The sequence below is a fragment of the Elephas maximus genome, chromosome 24, assembly GCF_024166365.1.
Source record: "Elephas maximus indicus isolate mEleMax1 chromosome 24, mEleMax1 primary haplotype, whole genome shotgun sequence".
Classification (NCBI taxonomy): Eukaryota; Metazoa; Chordata; class Mammalia; order Proboscidea; family Elephantidae; genus Elephas; species Elephas maximus.
The window spans coordinates 42,586,603-42,605,912 of NC_064842.1; the positions used below are offsets into that span (position 1 = coordinate 42,586,603).

Below are 19,310 nucleotides of genomic sequence, written 5' to 3' on the forward strand. Positions count from 1 at the left end.
TTGGTACTCCAGTCACCTTAAAAAAAAAACAACCAAACCCCTTGCCGTCGAGTCAACTCATAGCAACCCTATAGGACAGTAGAACTGCCCCGTAGAGTTTCTAAGGGGCACCTGGTGGATTCAAACTGCCGACCTTTTGGTTAGCAGCCATAGCACTAAACCACTACACCACCAGGGTTTCTAGTCACCTTAGCCCAAATTAAATCTCTGTTTGGGAAGTATTTTGGAATGAATTGTGTCCCCCAAGAATATGTGTTATAAATTCTAAACCCAATCTTCTGTATGAGGAGCCCTGGTGGCACAGTGGTTAAAGCGCTTGGCTGCTAACCTAAAGATCGGTGTTTCAAACTCCCCAGCTGCTCAAGGGGAGAAAGATGTGGCAGTCTGCTTCTGTAAAGATTTACAGCATTGGAACTCCTTTGGGGCAGTTCTGCTGTGTCCTGTACGGTTGCTATGAGTCATAATAAATTCAGCAGCAATGGGTTTGGCTTTTGGTTATTCTTGTGTAGGTAAGCCTATTTAGGAATATGGTTTTGTTTGTTATGTTAATGAGGCCATATCAGTGTAGGGTGTGTCTTAAGTCAGTCACTTCTTAGATATATAAAAAGAGCCAATTAAGCACAGAAGTAAGGAAGCACAAAATGCAGAAAGACTGATGTCACGTGGAGATCACCAGGGAACCAAGAAAGAGAAGCTGAAAGAGGCAAGAGTTTTCCACCAGAGTGGACAGAGAAAGCCTTCCCTAGAGCTGAATTCAGACTTCTAGCCTCATAAACTGTGAGAAAATAGATTACTGTTTGTTAAAGCTACCCACTTGTGGTATGTTTGTTATAGCAGCACTAAGAAACTATAAGCCAGGAAGTTCATCTTTTTCTCTCAAACTGGTTCTTAATACTCCATTTTGTCACCCAAGAACCTTTCCTTTAACTCATTTGTGTTCTACTAGCATTTGTTCAGGACCCCTGGTGGTGCAGTGGTTAAGCATTCAGCTGCTAACCAAAAGATTGGCAGTTCAAATTCACCAGCCACTCCTTGAAAATCCTGTGGGGCAGTTCTGTGTCTTACAGGGTCACTCATGCTGCAGAATGCAGTTAATGCCTTCTTTCATGGCTAGCTGCATTTTGCCTTTTTCCTGACTGAGGATGTGAGCTCCTTAAGGATAGGGATTGGATCTTATTGGAAGGTGGTGTGGTGGAGCACAGAAAATGTACCCTGACCTGAATTCACATCTCTGCCCTGCCCTTTACTGACTGACCTTGGATAAATTACCCACTTTGTAAAGAACATTATGCTAAGCAAAAGAAGTCATAATGAAGCATACCTAACAGCACCTACCTAGAACGGTGTTTTTCATGTTTAAATGAAGAAACACATGCAAATAACCTAGCACTATGCCTAACAGTGAGTGCTCAATGAATGTCATTTCTCTCATTTCCTGCCGTTCTTTCTTAGCTTTGTATGGCAGCACTCAGGACCATAGCTACTCAAAGTATATATTCAGTAAATGTTTCATGAATTATCATTAATTAGAGAAGGACTTGTTTTTCTAGAGCGTGTCTAGGTCGTTAGAAGAGTTTTATTTATTAATCGTGATATGGAAAATATTTATCTTTCACATATAAGTAAGGAAACAAAGAGAGCTTTATGATACTTATGATACTTATCCTTATGATACTAACAGTTACTTTTCATGCTTTTGCCTCATTTTTCCCATTCTTCAGCAACCAAACTTAAAGGGTTCTTTGGATTCTTCCACACTGCCCAATTCATTGGAAGAGTTCTACATCTCTCTGATCCACTCACAGCAGTCAACAGAAGAGAGCCAGTTTGAGCCTAACAGCATTCAGACTCACCCAAAGCAAATTCATCTATCCACAGCAGCACCCAATTCATCTCCTATAGTGGTTGATTCCCCAGGAAAACACTCTGGCTCAGGTAGGTTTAGGTATACATGTGAATGCTCAGTTGACAAATACAATGCTTCGCCATGGTACAGAAAATCTTCGTTTCTCTTGTAATACTCTCATCATTTTAGATTCTGTAGTGATGTCTACTCTTTCCTTCCTGTTATTTGTAATTTGTGTCATCTTTTTTTCCCCTGATCCATCGACTAGATGGATGCTTACCATTTTATTGATCTGAGGACCAACTTTTGGTTCCGTTGATTTTTCTCTATTGTTTTTGTTTTCTATTTCATTGATTTTTGCTCTATTATTATTATTACTTCCTTCCTTCTGTTTATTTTGGGCTTAATTTTCTCTTCCTAATTTTTCAAGTCAAAACTTAGGTCATTCATTTTATAGAGTTTTTCTTTTCTAATTTTTTTTTCTAATATGTGTTTAATGCTATAAATTTCCCTCTAAGCACCTCTTTAGCTGCATCCCATGAATTTTGATATGTTGTGCTTTTATTTTCATTCAGTTCAAAATATTTTATAATTTCCTTGTGAGTTTTCTCTTTGGCCCATGGGTCATCTAAAAGTATGTTGTTTAATTTTCACATATTTGGATATTTTTCAGATCTTTCTATTATTGATTTCTAATTTAGTTTCACTGTGATCAAAGAACATACTTTCAGTCCTTTTAAATTTATGACACTTGTTTTATAGCCTAGCCTATGGTCTGTTTTTGTGAATGTTTCATGTACACTTTAGAATGTGTAGTTGGATGATAGGTAAAGTATTCGTAAATATCAATTAACCCAGTTTGATAAGTAGTGTTATTTGGACCTTCTGTATCCTCACTAATTTTCTATATACGTCCTCAATAAATTATTGAGAGAGAATTATTGAGATTTCCAATTATAATTGTTGATTTGTCTTTTTCTTTCGGTTCTATTAGTTTTTGCTTAAAGTACTTTGAAGCTCTGTTATTAGAATTATAATGTGTCCTTGATACATTGACTCATTTATCATTATTAAATTACACTCTTTATCCATGGTAATATTCTTACTTTGAAATCTACTTTGTTGATATTAATATAGCCACTCCAGGCTGCTTTTGACTTGTATTAGCATGGCATATCATTTTTTATCCTCTTACTTTTAGCCTATCTAGGGATTTCTTATAGATAGCACATCATGTGGTCTTGCTTTTGTATCCAATCTGACATTCTCTTCTTTTAACTGGGGTGTTTAGATCTTATTGTGATAATCAATATGCATGAGTTTAAATCTACCATTTTGCTATTTGTTTTCAATTTGTTCCATTTGTTCTTGTCCCTTTTCCCTCTTTTCCACCTTCTTTTTAATAATTTTTTTGGATCCTATTTTTATCTCCTTCATTTGCTTAGTAGTTATACCTCTCTGTTTTACTTTTTAGTGGTTGCTATCAGGTGTATAGTCTATATCTTCAAATTATCATCTTAAAATAATACTACTTCATTTCACATAGAGTATGAAAATCTTAAAATAGTATACTTATATTTCCCTCATCCCAGCCTTTAAGCTATTATTTTTATACATTTACATCTGCATATGTTGTAAATGCTAGTATATATATGTATACACATACATACATATGTATACAAATGCTTTAAATAGTTACCTTTTAAAGCAATTAAAAGTGAGAAAAAGTCTTTTTTGTTTACTCAACATGTTTACCATGGTGTTTTTCATTCCATTGTGTAAACTAGGGTTTGGCAAAATTTTTCTGTACAGAGCTAAAAAAATAAACATTTTCGGGTTTGCAGACCATGCAGCCTACGTTACAGCTATTCAATCTCAGTCCTCATAGCATGAAAACAGCCATAGACAATACATAAATGAATGAGCATGGTTGTGTTCCAATAAAACTTTATTTACAAGAACAGGTGGTGGATCAGATCTGGGCCACAGACCATAGTAGCCATCACATGGTAGATCCAAGTTTCCATCTGGTAATATTTTCTTTCTGCCTGAAGAATTTTAACATTTCTCATAGTGCTGATTTGCTGCTGTTTTCTCTCAGCTTTCGTACATCAGGAAAAGCCTTTATTTTGCCTTCATTTCTTTAAGATTATTTTGCTGGATATAAAATTATAGGTTGACAGATTTTTCAGTGCATTAAAAGATGTCACTCTGGCTTTCATTGTTTCTGACAAGAAGTCTGTTGCCATTCTTGTCATTGTATGTCTTTTTTTTCTGTCTGCTTTTAAGATTTTTCTCTCCATCATTGCTTTTCAACAATTCAATTATAAGGTGTCTTGGTGTAGTTCTCTTCATATTTCCTCTGCCTGGGGTTCGTTAAGCTTCTAGGGTCTGAATTTGTAGTATTCATTAAATTTGGATTTTTTCCTTTAATATTATTTATTATTTATATCTTTAAATATTTTTTTCTATTATCCTCTCTTCTTGTACTTCAATTACATATATGGTAGGCCACTTGATATTGTTCCACAGCTCGCTGATACTCTGTTCACTTATGTTTTACAAGTCTTTGCTGTCTGTGTTTCATTTTGGATAGTTTGGATAGTTTCAATTACTAATTCTCTAAGTTCACTAATCTTTTCTATCCAGTGTAATTTTCATCTCAAGTATTGTGTTTTTGATCTGTAGATGTTTGATTGGAGTCTTTTTAAAAATCTTCCCTTTTTCTTCTTGTCAGAGTCACGTTTTCCTTTACCTTTGTGAATATATGGAGTATTCTTATATAACAGCTATTTTAACACCCTTGTCTTGTGATTCTATTTTATGTAGTATTTTTTAATTTGGTGGTGCCATGGTTAAGAGCTTGGCTGCTAACCAAAAGGTTGGCAGTTCAAATCCACTAGCTGCTCCGTGGAAACCCTATGGGCCAGTTCTACTCTGTCCCATAGCATTGCTGTGAGTCAGAATCAACTTGACGGCATTGGGTTTTGTTTTATCATCTGTATCATAACCGAGTCTGTTTCTATTGATTGATTTTTCTCCTCTCATATTTTTCTGCTTCTTTGCATACCTGGTAATTTTTATTGGATGTCAGACACTGTAAATTTTACATTGTTGGTTGTTTCTTTTTTTTTCCTTCCTCCCTCCCTTCTTTTTTTCTAGGGAGGTAGGGAAATTAAATAACCTGAAACTGGTTTGATTCTTTCAGAGTTTCCTTTAGGTTTCATTAGGCAAGTCCCAACAACCTTTAGCTAGGTCTAATTTGGCTCTGCTACTTTAGGCAATACCCTTCTGAGGATATCGATGGAATTTGATGCCCCATGTGTTAGGTCTTTACACGATAGCTGGTGGAAGCGTGTCTTAGTCATCCAGTGCTGCTATGACAGAAATACCACAAGTGGATGGCTTTAACAAAGAGAAGTTTATTCTCTCAGGCTAGACGTCCTAATTCAGAGTGCCAGCTCCAGGGAAGGGCTTTCTTTCTCTGTCGGCTCTGGAGGAAGGTCCTTGTCGTCAGTCTTCTCTTGGTCTGGGAACATCTCAGCACAGGAACCTCAGGTCCAAAGGACACGCTCTGCTCCTGGTGCTGCTTTCTTAGTAGTGTGAGGTTCCCTGTCTCTCTGCTCCCTTCTGTCTTTTATATCTCGAAGAGATTGGCTTAAGACACCATCTAATCTTGTAGACCTCATCAGTATAACTGCTGCTAATCATTGTGGTGGGATTTACAACACATAGGGAAATCATATCGGATGATAAAATGGTAGACAGTCATACAAGGGAATCATGACCTAGCCAAGTTGACAGATATTTTTGGTGGACAAAATTCAATCCATGACAGAACACTAACTGTCCCAGCGTGAGCCCCAATGATTACTCTGTCCACTCCTGTAAAATTGGTTTTTTCCTGGCCTCGGTAATTTCCTCACACACATGAACAGATCCTTGCTCAGCCAAAGACTCAAGGGTCTTTGCAGACCTCCAGCTCCCTTGTTTTCTGCAGCTACCTCCTTTCTGATACTCTTTCCCCACAAATGCTTATCCTCTCTGATTTGCCATTGGTAATGTCATCACCTAACAGAAGAGGATTATAACACATGTTAATAAAGATCTAGGAATGGGAGACGGAAGGCAGTATGAGAATCCCTTGAAAAGATTTTTTTTTCTCTTTTTCAGTAGAAAGCTCTCCAGGGAGCCTAGAGAATGAAGATTTTTCTAGTAGCCGTGCTATTACACTTTTCAAAGACAATAGTCAAGGAGCCATGGAACAGATCTCTTTGATTTTGTCTCCTGAGCACCAGATTTCTCAGAAGTTCTACATTCCACGGAGTACAGCCACTGCTGCCTTAGGAGCTGCCGCACGGCTGGCCACATCAAGGAGCTTCTTACACTGGTACCCCAGTATGAAAAGGATGGAAGCATGAAGCAAGGGAGAAAAAAATAAGCCAGCTGGTTGGGGCCTGGTGATTTCTTGGGCCCAAATAAGGGAGTATTCAGGCAAAATAGTATTTTGATAGTTGATGCTTTTTTCTTTTTGTGTGACTATATGTTATGTTAGCTTTATTATGCTAAGAGTCCACTTCGATTTGTAAGTATAGATACTTAATGTTAATTTTCATGTTTATTGATGATGTTTCTTATTCTGTATTGTTTTATTCACCCTTGTTTTTAATGTAGTGGTTTAAAGTTTTTGTGTCTGTGCTTTTTGTGTTCTTGTAAATGTTTTTCTTACCATGATTGATAAATGAAAATTTGAAAACTAATTTTTTGTGATCCATATTTAGCAAGACAAATATTCTCGCATTTCTATCTCCAGAAAAAAAGATGTCTGAATTTCAGTGATGCTGATTCTAATTTGAAATCTTTTATATTATAGAGAAATATACCATATTTTTACACGAACAGCACATGCCTTCCATGTTTTTTTGCCAGCCGTGTCTTCCACGTGGAGGTATTTTCCTAAGTGCTGCTATGCCAATTTTTTATAACATGTTGCTGTAAAAAATTAGCATAGTGCACTTACAAAAATACCTTGCAGGAGGAGGTTGTGACTGACAAACAAATGTAGAAGGCACACGTTATTTGCGTAAAAATATGGTAATTCAGGGCTCCTATCCTCATCGTTATTATTTCTTTTAAATATTATAATCAGTAAGAAAATCCACACCCTGGAGCTTTGGTCATATAAACACATTTTTAAAAATTAAGGTTTTTTTTTCTTCTTCAGTAAAAGCAATTTCTTGAAGACTAATGACTAAATTATAGAGACTGGTTGCTGAAACTTAGCTGAGCCATCTCTATAGTCATCACAGTGCCCAGGAGCCTTAATGTAGTAGTAGTTCAACAGTGGTATTGTTTAAGCATTTATATAACGTGTTCTCTGAAGTCAAATTGTGTGAAATATTACATGATGTTCTGTTGAAGCTAATGGTATAAAACATCAGGAGAAAAGGAAATACTGAAAGGTAAAATTGAAGAGTTTGAATGATACCAATTTGTTTGTGGTAAACTACCAGACTTATCCCCATATTTTAAAGACAACAGCATTTTTCCTCATGGAATTAACCCCCAATACAGCCGCATCTCTTAGAAGTAAAATCAGAGAAAGAGGGATAAATTGCTGGCATGCTGAATGCAACTAGGCTCTTATTCTTCAGAGGCTTTCTGTTTTAGAATTAAATCACAGAGCTGGTCCCCTAGTTCCTCTTTGTCTTTCTTTAATAAGGAATTTCTCCTCCTTCCCTCTCACCTACTTAATAAAATATCCATTAAGGAAGGGAGAGAGATGGGAGTAAATATAAATGTCAATTTGTATTTTACATTTGAAATATTGCTGGCTGGACCTTCTTTTTTAGAATTATGTCATCATGAAGCAAAGTTAAACCTAGAGTCTATAAATACTAATAATTTTCCATTTAAAAATCTTAGAGAAAATATGTTTAATGTGATAAAATTTTAAACTCTAGATTCACCTTTAAATACAATGTATTTATTTTTTCATTTATAAGAATGATGATAGTTGACCCAACGGATAGAACAGGTTCTCATCTGGGCTTTTGCGATTTTATATAAAGCATCTTTATTGGAGTAGAATATAGATGGAGAGTTATACTGGTCAATAAAAACTTAAATATCATACAACAGGTAAATATTATATATGACAGTTAACCCAACTGTGATATGATGGGTTAGAGAAGCTATGTTTTCCATATGGTTCTATATGATTATCCACTATTTGTTTCTAAAGAAGAAAATTCTTTTTTGAATGATGCCTCTTGGAATTCTTCCTTTTAAAAAAGAAACCAATAAGGGATCTTTGAGAAATATACTTCACTTCTCCAGAGAGACAATTATTAGATTTGGGGTGAGGTGAATCTGGTAGAAGCAACATGTTGTAATGTGGAAGGGTTGATGGAAGTTCATGTTAAGTAGATTAAACTCTTTTATTATACCATCCAGCTGCCAGGGGAACTCTGCCAAAGCTGGGTAGCCTTTTTGTTAAGTTTGACAGCTGGCTGTGTAACCTGACAGGGACTTATTTTACAATTTGCAAGTTAAATGGGGGTTATGAAATAATTGAGCCCTGGTGGTGCAGTGGTTAAAGTCATCAACTGCTAACTGAAAGGTTAGCACCAGCAACTCTCAGGAGAAAGATGTGGCAGCCTGCTTCTATGGAGATTTACAGCCTTGGAAACCCTATGAGGTCACTGAGTTGGAATAGACTCAACAGCAGTGGGTTTGGTTTTTGGTTTATGAAATAATTAAGGCTTTCAGAATCCTATCCATTTGCAAATGGCCAGATAGGAAATAATTTAGAACCATCCCAAACTGATAAGTCTCAACACACTTTGAAAGAAGCTTGTTTAGTAATTAATAGTTAACATCTTATTTGAGTCAGCAGAGTAAAAAAATGAACCTTTAACTACTTGGTTTTGACTTAGACAACCAATCTGACAATCTGTTTGTCTACCTTCTCCCCAAAAGATGGACTGTTTGCTAGTCCACTAAAATATTAGCCCAAAGCATCAGACAGATTTAACAGATCATTTGAAAATGCATATTTACATTTCTGTATGTGGGCAGGAACAGCAGTAAGAAAGAAATGTACAAAAAATGTCTTAGGCTGGGTTCTCTAGAGAAGCAAAACCAGTTAAGTGTATAAATATATATAAAGATTTATATCAAGGAAATGGCTCACATGATTGTAGAAGATGGAAAATCCCAAGTCTCTGGGTCAGTCTGGAGGCTTCTCCCGACTCTCAGATAGCTGCAGGGGCTGGCAAATCCAAGACTGGCAGGTCAGACAGTAGGCTTCTGGCTCACAGGCTATGGAGATCAACAGATTCCAAGATTACCAGGCAAGACAGTAGGTAAGTTGCTAGCTCAAGTCCCAAGAACCAAAGGTGAGACAAACAGGACCCAGCTGTAGGATCTAGGGCAAGCAAAAGCCCATGGGCCTTGCCAGAAAGTCCACCTATATTGGATATAGGCTATACCCCCAAGAAAACTCCCTTTCAACTGATTGACTGCTCACAGCGGATCTCATCATGGAGGTGATCACATTATATCAGATATCATCATGGAGATGAGTACGTCATTATACAACTGCCAAACCACATCATAACTGCCAAACCACTGAGAATCATGAGTCATGGCCCAGCCAAGTTGACACACAACCTTAACGATCCAAGATATATAGCTCCTTTGTGGTTTAGGGCTAAATTAATAGCTTTTATTATTAAAAGATGGATTGACATTCCCCTCCTTAACATTTTTGGTGTTAAGGAGCAGTCAGCGGAGGTCCCCCAGAAATGCTGACCGGGAAACGAGAGCCTGTGAGAGGGAATGGGAGTAAGAACGTAAGGATATCCTGGTTATAAACTCCTTAGGGATAGAAGAGGGAGGGGGCTTACTAATAGCCACTCAGGTTTCAACTCCAGTTACTTGTAGCCAATACCTTCTCCTGTCCAAAAGTACCCCCATGGAATAAAAAGATGGGCCGTTCCAGAAGCAGCCAGCCTTGCCTTTCCCCATCGATCTCACACATTTGAGATAACCAGTTGCCCATTTCTAGGCATGGTGATAACTAGAGGTTTCTGCCTACATTCAGCCTGTGTCTAACCTAGAGACTTAAGAGTTATAGAAGTTTGATCTAGAAGGGAACTTAGACGAGGAAATGTGAAGCCTAAAAAGGCTGACTTGCCTGCGGTCACACAGCTTGAATTCCACATCTTCTGATTCCTAGCTCAGTGCCCTTTCCATAGGAAAATGTTGCAGCTCCATTTTGTGTTATTTAATGATGCCAGAAGACACAGATCTGGCAGATCCAAAAGAATGGTTGTTCTGATAGCTGGAAAAAAAAAACCTATGGTGTTGGAGGGGAGAAGGATTGCTTTACAAAGATCTTGTATTCTTGAGTGCAGATAGCTTAAACGAACAATGGGACGGTTCTACAGCCAAAGAATATGAAAAGGCGGCATCATAAGGAATGAGAAACCAACGTGTTACAGAGAAATCTTTCTGAAGCTTCTTATTAACATTAATATTACATAGCAAGGCTTTTCTAAAATCTTTTCAGGACTCATTTATATATACTGTGCCATGGACGTAGTCACCCTATGTCTTATTCATAATTTTGAAGGAGCCACCACTAAGATATTGAAAATAGTTCATTTCCTGTAACCCTTGACCTTTGCCAAAATGGCAACCAATGAGGATAGCTGTATCAGCTACATCTCTCTGTGTACTTTGAATTTAGCCCCATTCCTAACAGGTAGGTATTAACTTGTCTCATTTAATCAGTCACTAGTCAGCTTAGCAAGTTTTTGGTGTCAGTGGTCTTCTGGAACCAGGATCTTTTAAACTTTGTTATTTTAACCCTGTAGACAGAAAATGTTTTACTGCTTAGTCAAGGACTTCCCTAATATTTAGAATCACAATTAACTTGTGCTCTACTTTTCATGTGAAATAGAGGGCTTGGACACACCCCAAAACTGAGTAGAGCATTTATTCACAGCTAAATTTTCTTTATAAGCATAGCTTTTAAGAAATGCTTTTAGCTTTCTGTTTGGTATAAATTTTGTTTTATATTTCTAAAAAATGTATATGTTTGTTTTATTAATGAAAAAATAATTATCAAGAAACAATGTTTATTTGATTATTATTTCTTGGTGCAATTAAGATAATCTGATGAAGAAACTGAATTTATGGCCGTATCCTGCTCTTTAAACTTTTGTTACAGTATTAATGGAAAGCTGCTGGGATCAAGAAGTGTTACCACAAATTGCGGTTCGAGCCGCCTGCCGCAAAGCCAATACTGAGACAGGAGGAGGTAAGCAGTAAGAAGGCTTTATTGAATACTGGTATTCAAGAGACAGAGGGGATTAAATTCCTCGCAAATTCTGTCTGCCCTAAAGGGTTGATGGGAGGGTTTTATATGGGAAAGGTCAGGGTTACCTAACGTTTTGAGCATGTAGTCCACAGATGGTCTTATACATCACAAAACAATACAAAAACTCTTTATTAAACTAAACATGTCAGGCATATGGACTCTAATCAATATATTTGTAACAGGCTGAAAAATTCTCATAAGAATCTCTCGGCTAGTCTAGCTGTTTTGCCAAGTCCACTGTGGCAGAGATAGGGAGCAAGAAAGAAAGCCTTCCTGTCGGTTTGCAGGCTGAAGGCCATTTCTCAAGAGAAGAAAGAAAGAAGAAAAGGGACCAAGGCCACAGGAGCTGAGATAGCTCCGCACCCCTTTGGAAGAGACTGGTGCAGCTGGTGCAATTAAAAAATGTTTAGAGATTACTTAGAGCATCATTACTTAGAGCATCATTATGGCATTAGTCATGATAAGCTCTTAATCACCTATTTTGAATAGGGGAAAACATGTTGTAAGGTATTAGGGTGTTATGTTTAAGAATGGAACAGGCTGCTCAGCTGTATTTTGAACAGAGCCTGCACCATTTTCCAAGGACTAGAGATTAATCACAGCTTATACAGCTATACTAAAACAAATGAGAAAATATATTCTCTCTCTAATATTAAAACACTAAAGACAATGCATTTTCGCTACTTCAGAAGTGATGATTAGCCTAATCTTTGGCATTTGTAAACAGCATTTTTTAAAATTTATTTAGATATTTATGAAGTTGAAATTTGTTTTGTCAAAAATACGTATTTTTTTTTGGAATTAGCTTTTGTGGTGTTGTTTCTGTAGGAATGAAAATGTCACTTAAATATGCGGCCCAAAGAACTTAGTTGAGTAATACACGAAATTTTCCTTTGTAGTTGTAAAAACAGAATTGACATTCTTCTTGACTATTTTTCTTTGTTTTTTGGCATGACCTCTTTATTTTTTAAGCAGTTTGGCCTTTGTAAGCTTTTGCTATAGTGTAGATAAATACTTTCATTCCATGAAATTGGAAATTCATTCACTTTGGAGATACTTCTTAAGTACCTGACAGCTACATTTTTTTTTCCTCTTGTTTATAACAACATGTAGAATCCTTCTAAGCCATCATCCAGTGTCTTAAATCCTCTTTTACCAGACCAAGCACCATCCTACAGGTGTAATTCAGCACTTTTCCAGCTGCCCACTTGATATCTTGAGTCCTCACACAGAGCCTTTGCTGCAGGCCAGCTTTTCCACTTAGAGCAGATTATTGCCAGGTGAGTCTCAAACCCCATTTAAGCAACTTCTGATACAAACTTTTCTTTGTTATTCCACTGAACCATATGTAAAAACCAAAAACACTTCTTACTAGAACAAATGAGTCCCTAACAAGAGCATCCTGTTTCTGCAGTGTTGTGACTCATACATTCTGATTAGAAGTCTCATTTGATATCATGTATGTGAAAACACCTTTTGGGTAAATAAGAATCAGAGTGTACCTATTTATGATAATAACTATTAGGAAAAGTATATCCAGATGCGCCAAATCTCCTGATGATACCTTCCTCCTAATGGATATCTGTCTTCCACTTTGCTTGGAAGGATAAAACTTAAGCAAACATACAGCATATGGACTGGGGCCAACAGTGTATCCTTTCTTAATTTCAGAGTAATAGTATTCCTATGCCAATCTAAAGTATAACAGTTAAAACAGACTGAGTACAGAGATGGGAGTTTGGCTACAATTAAGTGATAGCATTCTTTTATGTATCATATTTTAGGCAGTGGAGGGTCTGATTATGATCAATGTAAAAATGGTGTGGCAGTCGTCTGACCTCCTCTAACTTCATGAGGGGGAGAGAGAATCACCATCAGCGTCATCCCAAGGCTGATTGCTATGAGGTGGAGGTCAGTCATACTGCCACCCTCCAAACTTTTTACCAATTCTGACACCAGCCGCCCCTCCCACGGCACTCTCTACTTCTCTGTTGGGCTCGATAATTTTTCAGTGGCCACACCGAGTGCATATACCATCCTCATAGTTATCGGCTTTATTAGGGAAGTAACAGGTTACAATTTTGGATCAGGAACAACTCAGTTCTTCAATCGGGACAGCTCCTTCTCAGCCATGCCTGCAGGCAGGCCTCTCTCTAGCCTCAGCCCCTCTGCCCTGCTTGGGTAAGTGTTATTAAGCTCTTTAGCTCCGCCAATAAGTGCCCAGAGGCACCCCACTCCACCAGTAGCCCTCGGCCTGAAGGTGCTCGGCTCTCTCGCTCTATGTGTCACTACACTCACTATAACCTCCTTGCTCCATGGGCAGGGAGGCCCACTGCGCTGTCTTGCACCGTTCTCCTAGTTCTGCTGCTGCCATTTCTCTGACACTGCTTCTTTACTGTCTTGTGCCATCTGCAGTGTTACAGCTCTCTCTGTCTCTTGGGTCTAGGAGGTTCTCGGTTCAGGGACCCCAGGACCAAAGGACACACTCCGCTTCCATCTCTTCTTGGTGGTAGTGAGGTTCAACCTCCTCACTCTGGGATTGGCTCTCTTTTTTAAGCCTAGTGAGACGGGAAAACTGAGCAATCCCCTTGTTAGTGTTCCATACACCTTATTTGCATTCTTAGCAGTCTGTCCAATCCCCTTGGTGGGCCACAAATAACCATATTTGCATAATCCCACCCAGTCATTTTGTGGAGTCACAAAGACTATAGCTAGAAGGGCCATATCAAGTAATTCACTGCACTGCAATCAGGCAGGCAATAATGTTTTGCCACACCCTTTTCAGCAATTGATGCAGATTTATTTCTACTAAACTTTTAACTCAGAAATAGAGCTCCACCATATTCTTTGGCTTTATCTAGTTTCTATTTGGAATTGGTCCAACAGTTGACTTTACCCAGATTCATGAGGTTCAGGAAAGTTGCCTCAAAATCTTGATTTAAGGGAAAAATGGTAAGTTTATAATAAAAGCTAAATCGAGGTATCAGGTTGTAGCAATTGTCATGTGATTTGTTGTCAGTAAGTATGCATCCTGTCTTTGGATCTTTTCAGATTTACAGAGTCGTCCAACATATTGCGAAAGTCAATTTGTGGTATCAAGTCTAACTTTTGATATCCAGGCTAAAGAGGAAGTCCTATGGCATTTTTGTCGTTTCTAAAGTTTTTTGTCAAGTCGAAAGAAATTAACTCTTACGGATATTACCTTGTCCTTGTACCAGATAAGCATGAAATACTTTTAAAACCGCCTCATTTAAGACTGTTTGAGTAATTTGGTAGAACCATCTTTTTGACATCTATATGCTGCAGACCATGATTCTTAATCCTTTATAGGGTCATTACATCCATACAAAATTGTGCCTTCAATTTTAAGGGGTTCGTGACTCCTGAAACCAATCAATGGGAAACGCTACCCTAGACTTTCTTGAACAGAAAAAGTTTAGGAAAATCACCTTCCTGCCCCTGCTTAACTTCTAACCCCAGTGCTCACTGACAGTAAATGGCACCATCATCCACTAGTTAGTTGCCCCTGACATACACCTGGGAGTGGAATCATCCTTGACTGCACTTTGCCGTTCATCCCAAGTTTAATCCATTATAAGGTCTGCCTATTTCTCTCTATACCTACTGCCACCACCCTAGACCAAGCTGCCAGCATGTCTTTCCTGGCATGTGGTAGATGCTCAATAAATTTTACTGAGTGAATGAAGAAGTGGGGACAGAAAATAGGGTATAAATAAGGTCATTTGAAATCTTGGTTTTTTCTACAATTCTGTGTTCTGAAATTCTGTGTTCTCTAAAACAGAAAGCTTTTATTGGGAAGAGCCTAATCAAATGTGAGCAAGCATCCTATGTAAACTTTGCATTTAGCATTGAATGTAAAGAGCATGTCCTCCAGATAAAGGCAGTTTGATTTTTGCTGCTTCTCAGTAACAGCAATCTCTTAGCCTCCTTTCAGAAAAGTTTGATTTACCCACTTGGCTCTTTTTAGTTTGTTTATCATTCTTTATTCTTGAAGGCTCACCTCTGACGTCCCAGTTTATTTTTAAAAAATCTTTCCAGCACCACACATCTCAGTTCAGTGGGTAAACAACCCAAAAGAAATTAATTTCAAGATGCCCTTTAGAGTGAACATATTAGTTTGGACTTGAATTGCTTGTCGTGAACCTTCAAGTTGGTCCCTGGGTTTAGAGCGGAATCAAGTTGTGTAATAATACAAGAGCTAGTAGCACCTGTGGCAGTGCTCTGTGCTGCGCAAAATAATGGGCCCTGGGAGCAAAAGCAAAACAAAAGCAAGCAAAGAATCTGCTCTTCTTACCAAGAAACTTCTTTGTATTCTTTGGTGGCCTTTCTTCCATGAATACTTTTAAGTATATATCCGCTGCAAAGATGAAAATTGTGAGGTTTTCTGTTCTGAATGCAACAGCCTAGTAGATTAAGAAAATGCGCGTGTTTGTTTCTAATTACTAATGCAATTAAAGGAACAAGCAGAGAACTACCATCAGCTTTAAATTTCTGTTAGATGGCAAAGAATAAGTTGTAGATTCACACTGGGAAGGAAATGCAGATGCCTTCTAACCAGCCCTTACCAAGGCAGCACGTACAGCAGAAATTTCAACCCTGACCATGCATTTTAATCACGTGGGGAGCTTTAAAAAAAAATGTTCGGACCGTACCCCAACCCCCAGAGAGCCTGACTTAAATGGTCCCATGTGAATCTAATGAGCAGCTAGGGCTGAAAACTAGGGCTGGAGGATAATCCCAGATACATACAAGATAAAAAAAAACACACACATTCTGATCTTTTTTCCATAAACTCCAAACTTCAGAGTGGTGATCCTCAGAGGAGGGGGTTAGAGGAGTACACTGCGTGGGTGAGGGGAGAGCTTTTCAAACTACTCCTTCTGCCCCTGCTCCCTGTCTTCTTCCCTCCTTCCCTGCTCTTCGCTGTGATGTAAGCCACGGGCGGCTTATCTCGCGAGGATCACTGACAGTGAGCCACTGTGACAGAATGGAGCATTTTATCCCTCAGAAACACTGAAGTAGGAGTAAAAAGTTTACCATTGTGTTAGAAAGTCATTTTTATTTTAAATAAATGAAACAAGGTAGTGGCATAGACTAATTACTGCAACTGACCTTAATCTGATTATCAAATATCTAAATTCCATTCCCTTTCATCTCCCATTTACTGGCATTTTCCTACTTAAGTGTTGTTAAGATTTGATGTGAGCAGTATCATATGCTTGAATTGTGCTGGGGTCTTTTTCCCCACTGCGGGAAAGAACGGCCAGATGTTATGGTATCCTGGGGAGTGCTGAAACCACATTCCACAAGAGTTGGTGGGGACTCTCTTCTTCTGCTGTTTGTTAATGCAAAGACACTGATTTGGCAAGATAAACTGATACAATTGGAAACTTGATAAGAAACCTTAGTAAAATTGTACTTCCTATAATCTTTGAAAGTCTGCTGAGTAGTGCAAACAGTTAAGCATTCTACTACCAGCCAAAATGTTGGCAGTTAGTTGGGTTAGAACCCACCCAGTGGCACCTTGGAAGATAGGCCTGGGGATGCTTGGGAAAGATCACAGCCTTGAAAACCCTATAGAGCAGGTCTGCTCTGCACACCTGGGGTTGCCATGAGTTTGATTCTACTCAGTGGCAACTGACGACACTCTGAATGGAGTCTACAGGAGTGTTAGGGGGTAGTCTGAAGTCACAAATGGCATTAGATGAGGGTTTGTTGGCAGTACAGCCCAGACGTAAGCAGCTTTCTTCAAAATCAGATGCATATTTTTGGAAAGTATAACAAATGTCATGGAAAAATCTGTATAAAAATTTTTAAATGGGAACCTAATTTGTTGTGTAAACTTTCACCTAAAACACAATACGCTATTATTTAAAAAAAAAAAAATTGAAACAACAACAACAAAAAAAAACTAGACACAGATGAGCTTCAGGGAAAGAGAAAGTGAAAGCAATGTGTGAAACCTGGTTAGAATTTTTAACTTGGGGATTATAAACCCAGGGTTTCTTTACCTGAATTATCTTCAGAGTAGATTTGATGAAGGTAATATTTCACCAAAGCTGGATTAAAAAAAAAAATTTTTTTTTTGTTCTAAAAATCAAATGAAGTGTTCTCTGGAGATTGTTGTTGTTGTTAGGTACTGTCGAGTCTGTTCTGACTCATGGCAACCCTATGTACAACAGAACGAAACACTGCCTGGTCCTGCACAATGCCCACAATTGTTGTTACACTTGAGCCCGTGGTTGTAGCCACTATGTCAATCCATCTCATTGAAGGTCTTCCTCTTTTTCGTTGACCCTGTACTTTACAAGCATTATGTCCTTCTCCAGGGACTGATCTCTCCTGACAACACGTCCCAAATACGTAAGATATAGTCTCACCATCCGTGCTTCTAAGGAGCATTCTGTTTGTACTTCTTCCAAGACAGATTTGTTCGTCTTTTGGCAGTCCATGGTATATTCAGTATTCTTTACCAACACCACAATTTAAAGGCATCAGTTCTTCTCTCTTCCTTATTCATTGTCCAGCTTTCAAATGCACATGATGTGACTGAAAATATCATGGCTTGGGTCAGATGAACCTTAGTCTTCAAGGTGACATCTTTGCTTTTCAATACTTCCAAGAGGTCTTTGGCCAGCAGATTTGCCCAATGCAATGCGTCTTTTGATTTCCTGACTGCTCAATCTGTATGCTGAGCAAATAATCCAAAAAGCTGGACTAGGTGAAGAAGAATAGGGCATCAGGATTGGTGGAAGACTCATTAACAACCTGTGATATGCAGATGACACAGCCTTGCTTACTGAAAGTGAAGAGGACTTGAAGCATTTACTGATAAAGATCAAAGACCACAGCCTTCGGTATGGATTACACCTCAACAAAAAGACAACAAAAATCCTCACAACTAGACCAGTAAGCAACATCATGGTAAATGGAGAAAAGATTGAAGTTGTCAAGGATTTCGTTTTACTTGGATCCACAATCAACAACTCTGGAGATTAAAATTTGCTTTTTCCTCACTGCTAGGTGGTGCTCTAGGACAGCAGGTCTGTTGCCAAGAGAGTTAACTAAGAATCCTTTCACTGAAATACTTTGTGTCAGAAATGGAGCTTGGAGCTCAGTTCTTCCAACCCATTTTTACTTTTTTTTTTTTTTTCTTTAAGTGATTCTATAAGTGAGTGTTCTGGGTCTTAGAATAATTCTCATATGATGATCTACCCACAGTTTAGAAATTTTCCTTGTAATTTTACCCTACAGGAAGCTGCCATAGAGCTCTCTCTCCCTTCTAATGGAACTAGGCTTTAATACTGCGTGTCTGTCTTTATTCCTTGAAGGTGGTGGGGAAACACCAACAAGCTCTGAATCACGTTTGGAAGTTACAGCTACTAATTCCATCTTGCTCCACTGAAAAATCCTAAGGAAAAAAAAAATCACCTTGCCACCTTTATTTTGGACTTTATATAGATGTGTTTTTTTTACCTCCTTTATAAATTTATGCTATAGAAAAATGCAAAATTCTTACAATCTAGGCACATTTTGAGGATTTTCACATCCCAGGATGTTAAATGTTGTGTGTATGTGTACTTTTCTGTGGAAAGGTCCTTGGCCTCCTTCAATTCTCAAAAAAGATTAAGAATGTCTGCAGGAATTCTGCATCCTATGATATAAAACCATTCGCTGTCCAGGTTCTTGGTGGGGATGGAAACAACTATTTACTCTTGTGACTTCACCCTCAAGTGAAGGCAAACAGCTTCTGTGGTGCAGAGAGAGTGGTTATAGCTCAAGATGAGACCATGCGTCAGTTATAAATATCCACCGCTTGCAATAAGGCTTTTTTTTTTTTCACCAGACACAAAGCAGCAGAGACAGCTGCCAACAAAAGTTAATGAGTTTAGATCCCATTAGCAGAAGGATCGTATCTAAGACAAGGGAGATATTTTATTATAAGTCAGCGTGCCTGTTCACTTCAGAGGCAGCACTGCATTTACACAGGAGATAGACCAGCCTTCACAAGACAATTAATTGCTTGACTAATAAGAGCTAATATTTAAGTTTGCA

General features: G+C 38.2%; 1 protein-coding gene across 7 annotated transcripts in view; it reads left to right on the forward strand.

The window, feature by feature from the left end:
- TDRD5 (tudor domain containing 5) overlaps positions 1–6,420 on the forward strand; it is a 102,165-nt gene extending 95,745 nt beyond the window's left edge. For 6 of the 7 annotated variants that reach the window (XM_049868402.1, XM_049868405.1, XM_049868408.1 and 3 more), the window contains 2 exons: positions 1,722–1,935; positions 6,020–6,420. In XM_049868402.1, coding sequence (XP_049724359.1) covers positions 1,722–1,935; positions 6,020–6,267 — 462 coding nt within the window. In that variant the 3' untranslated portion in view covers positions 6,268–6,420. The remainder of the gene's footprint in view (positions 1–1,721; positions 1,936–6,019) is intronic. The other variant, XM_049868404.1, reaches the window with a different exon arrangement.
- The last annotated feature ends 12,890 nt before the right edge of the window (positions 6,421–19,310 follow it).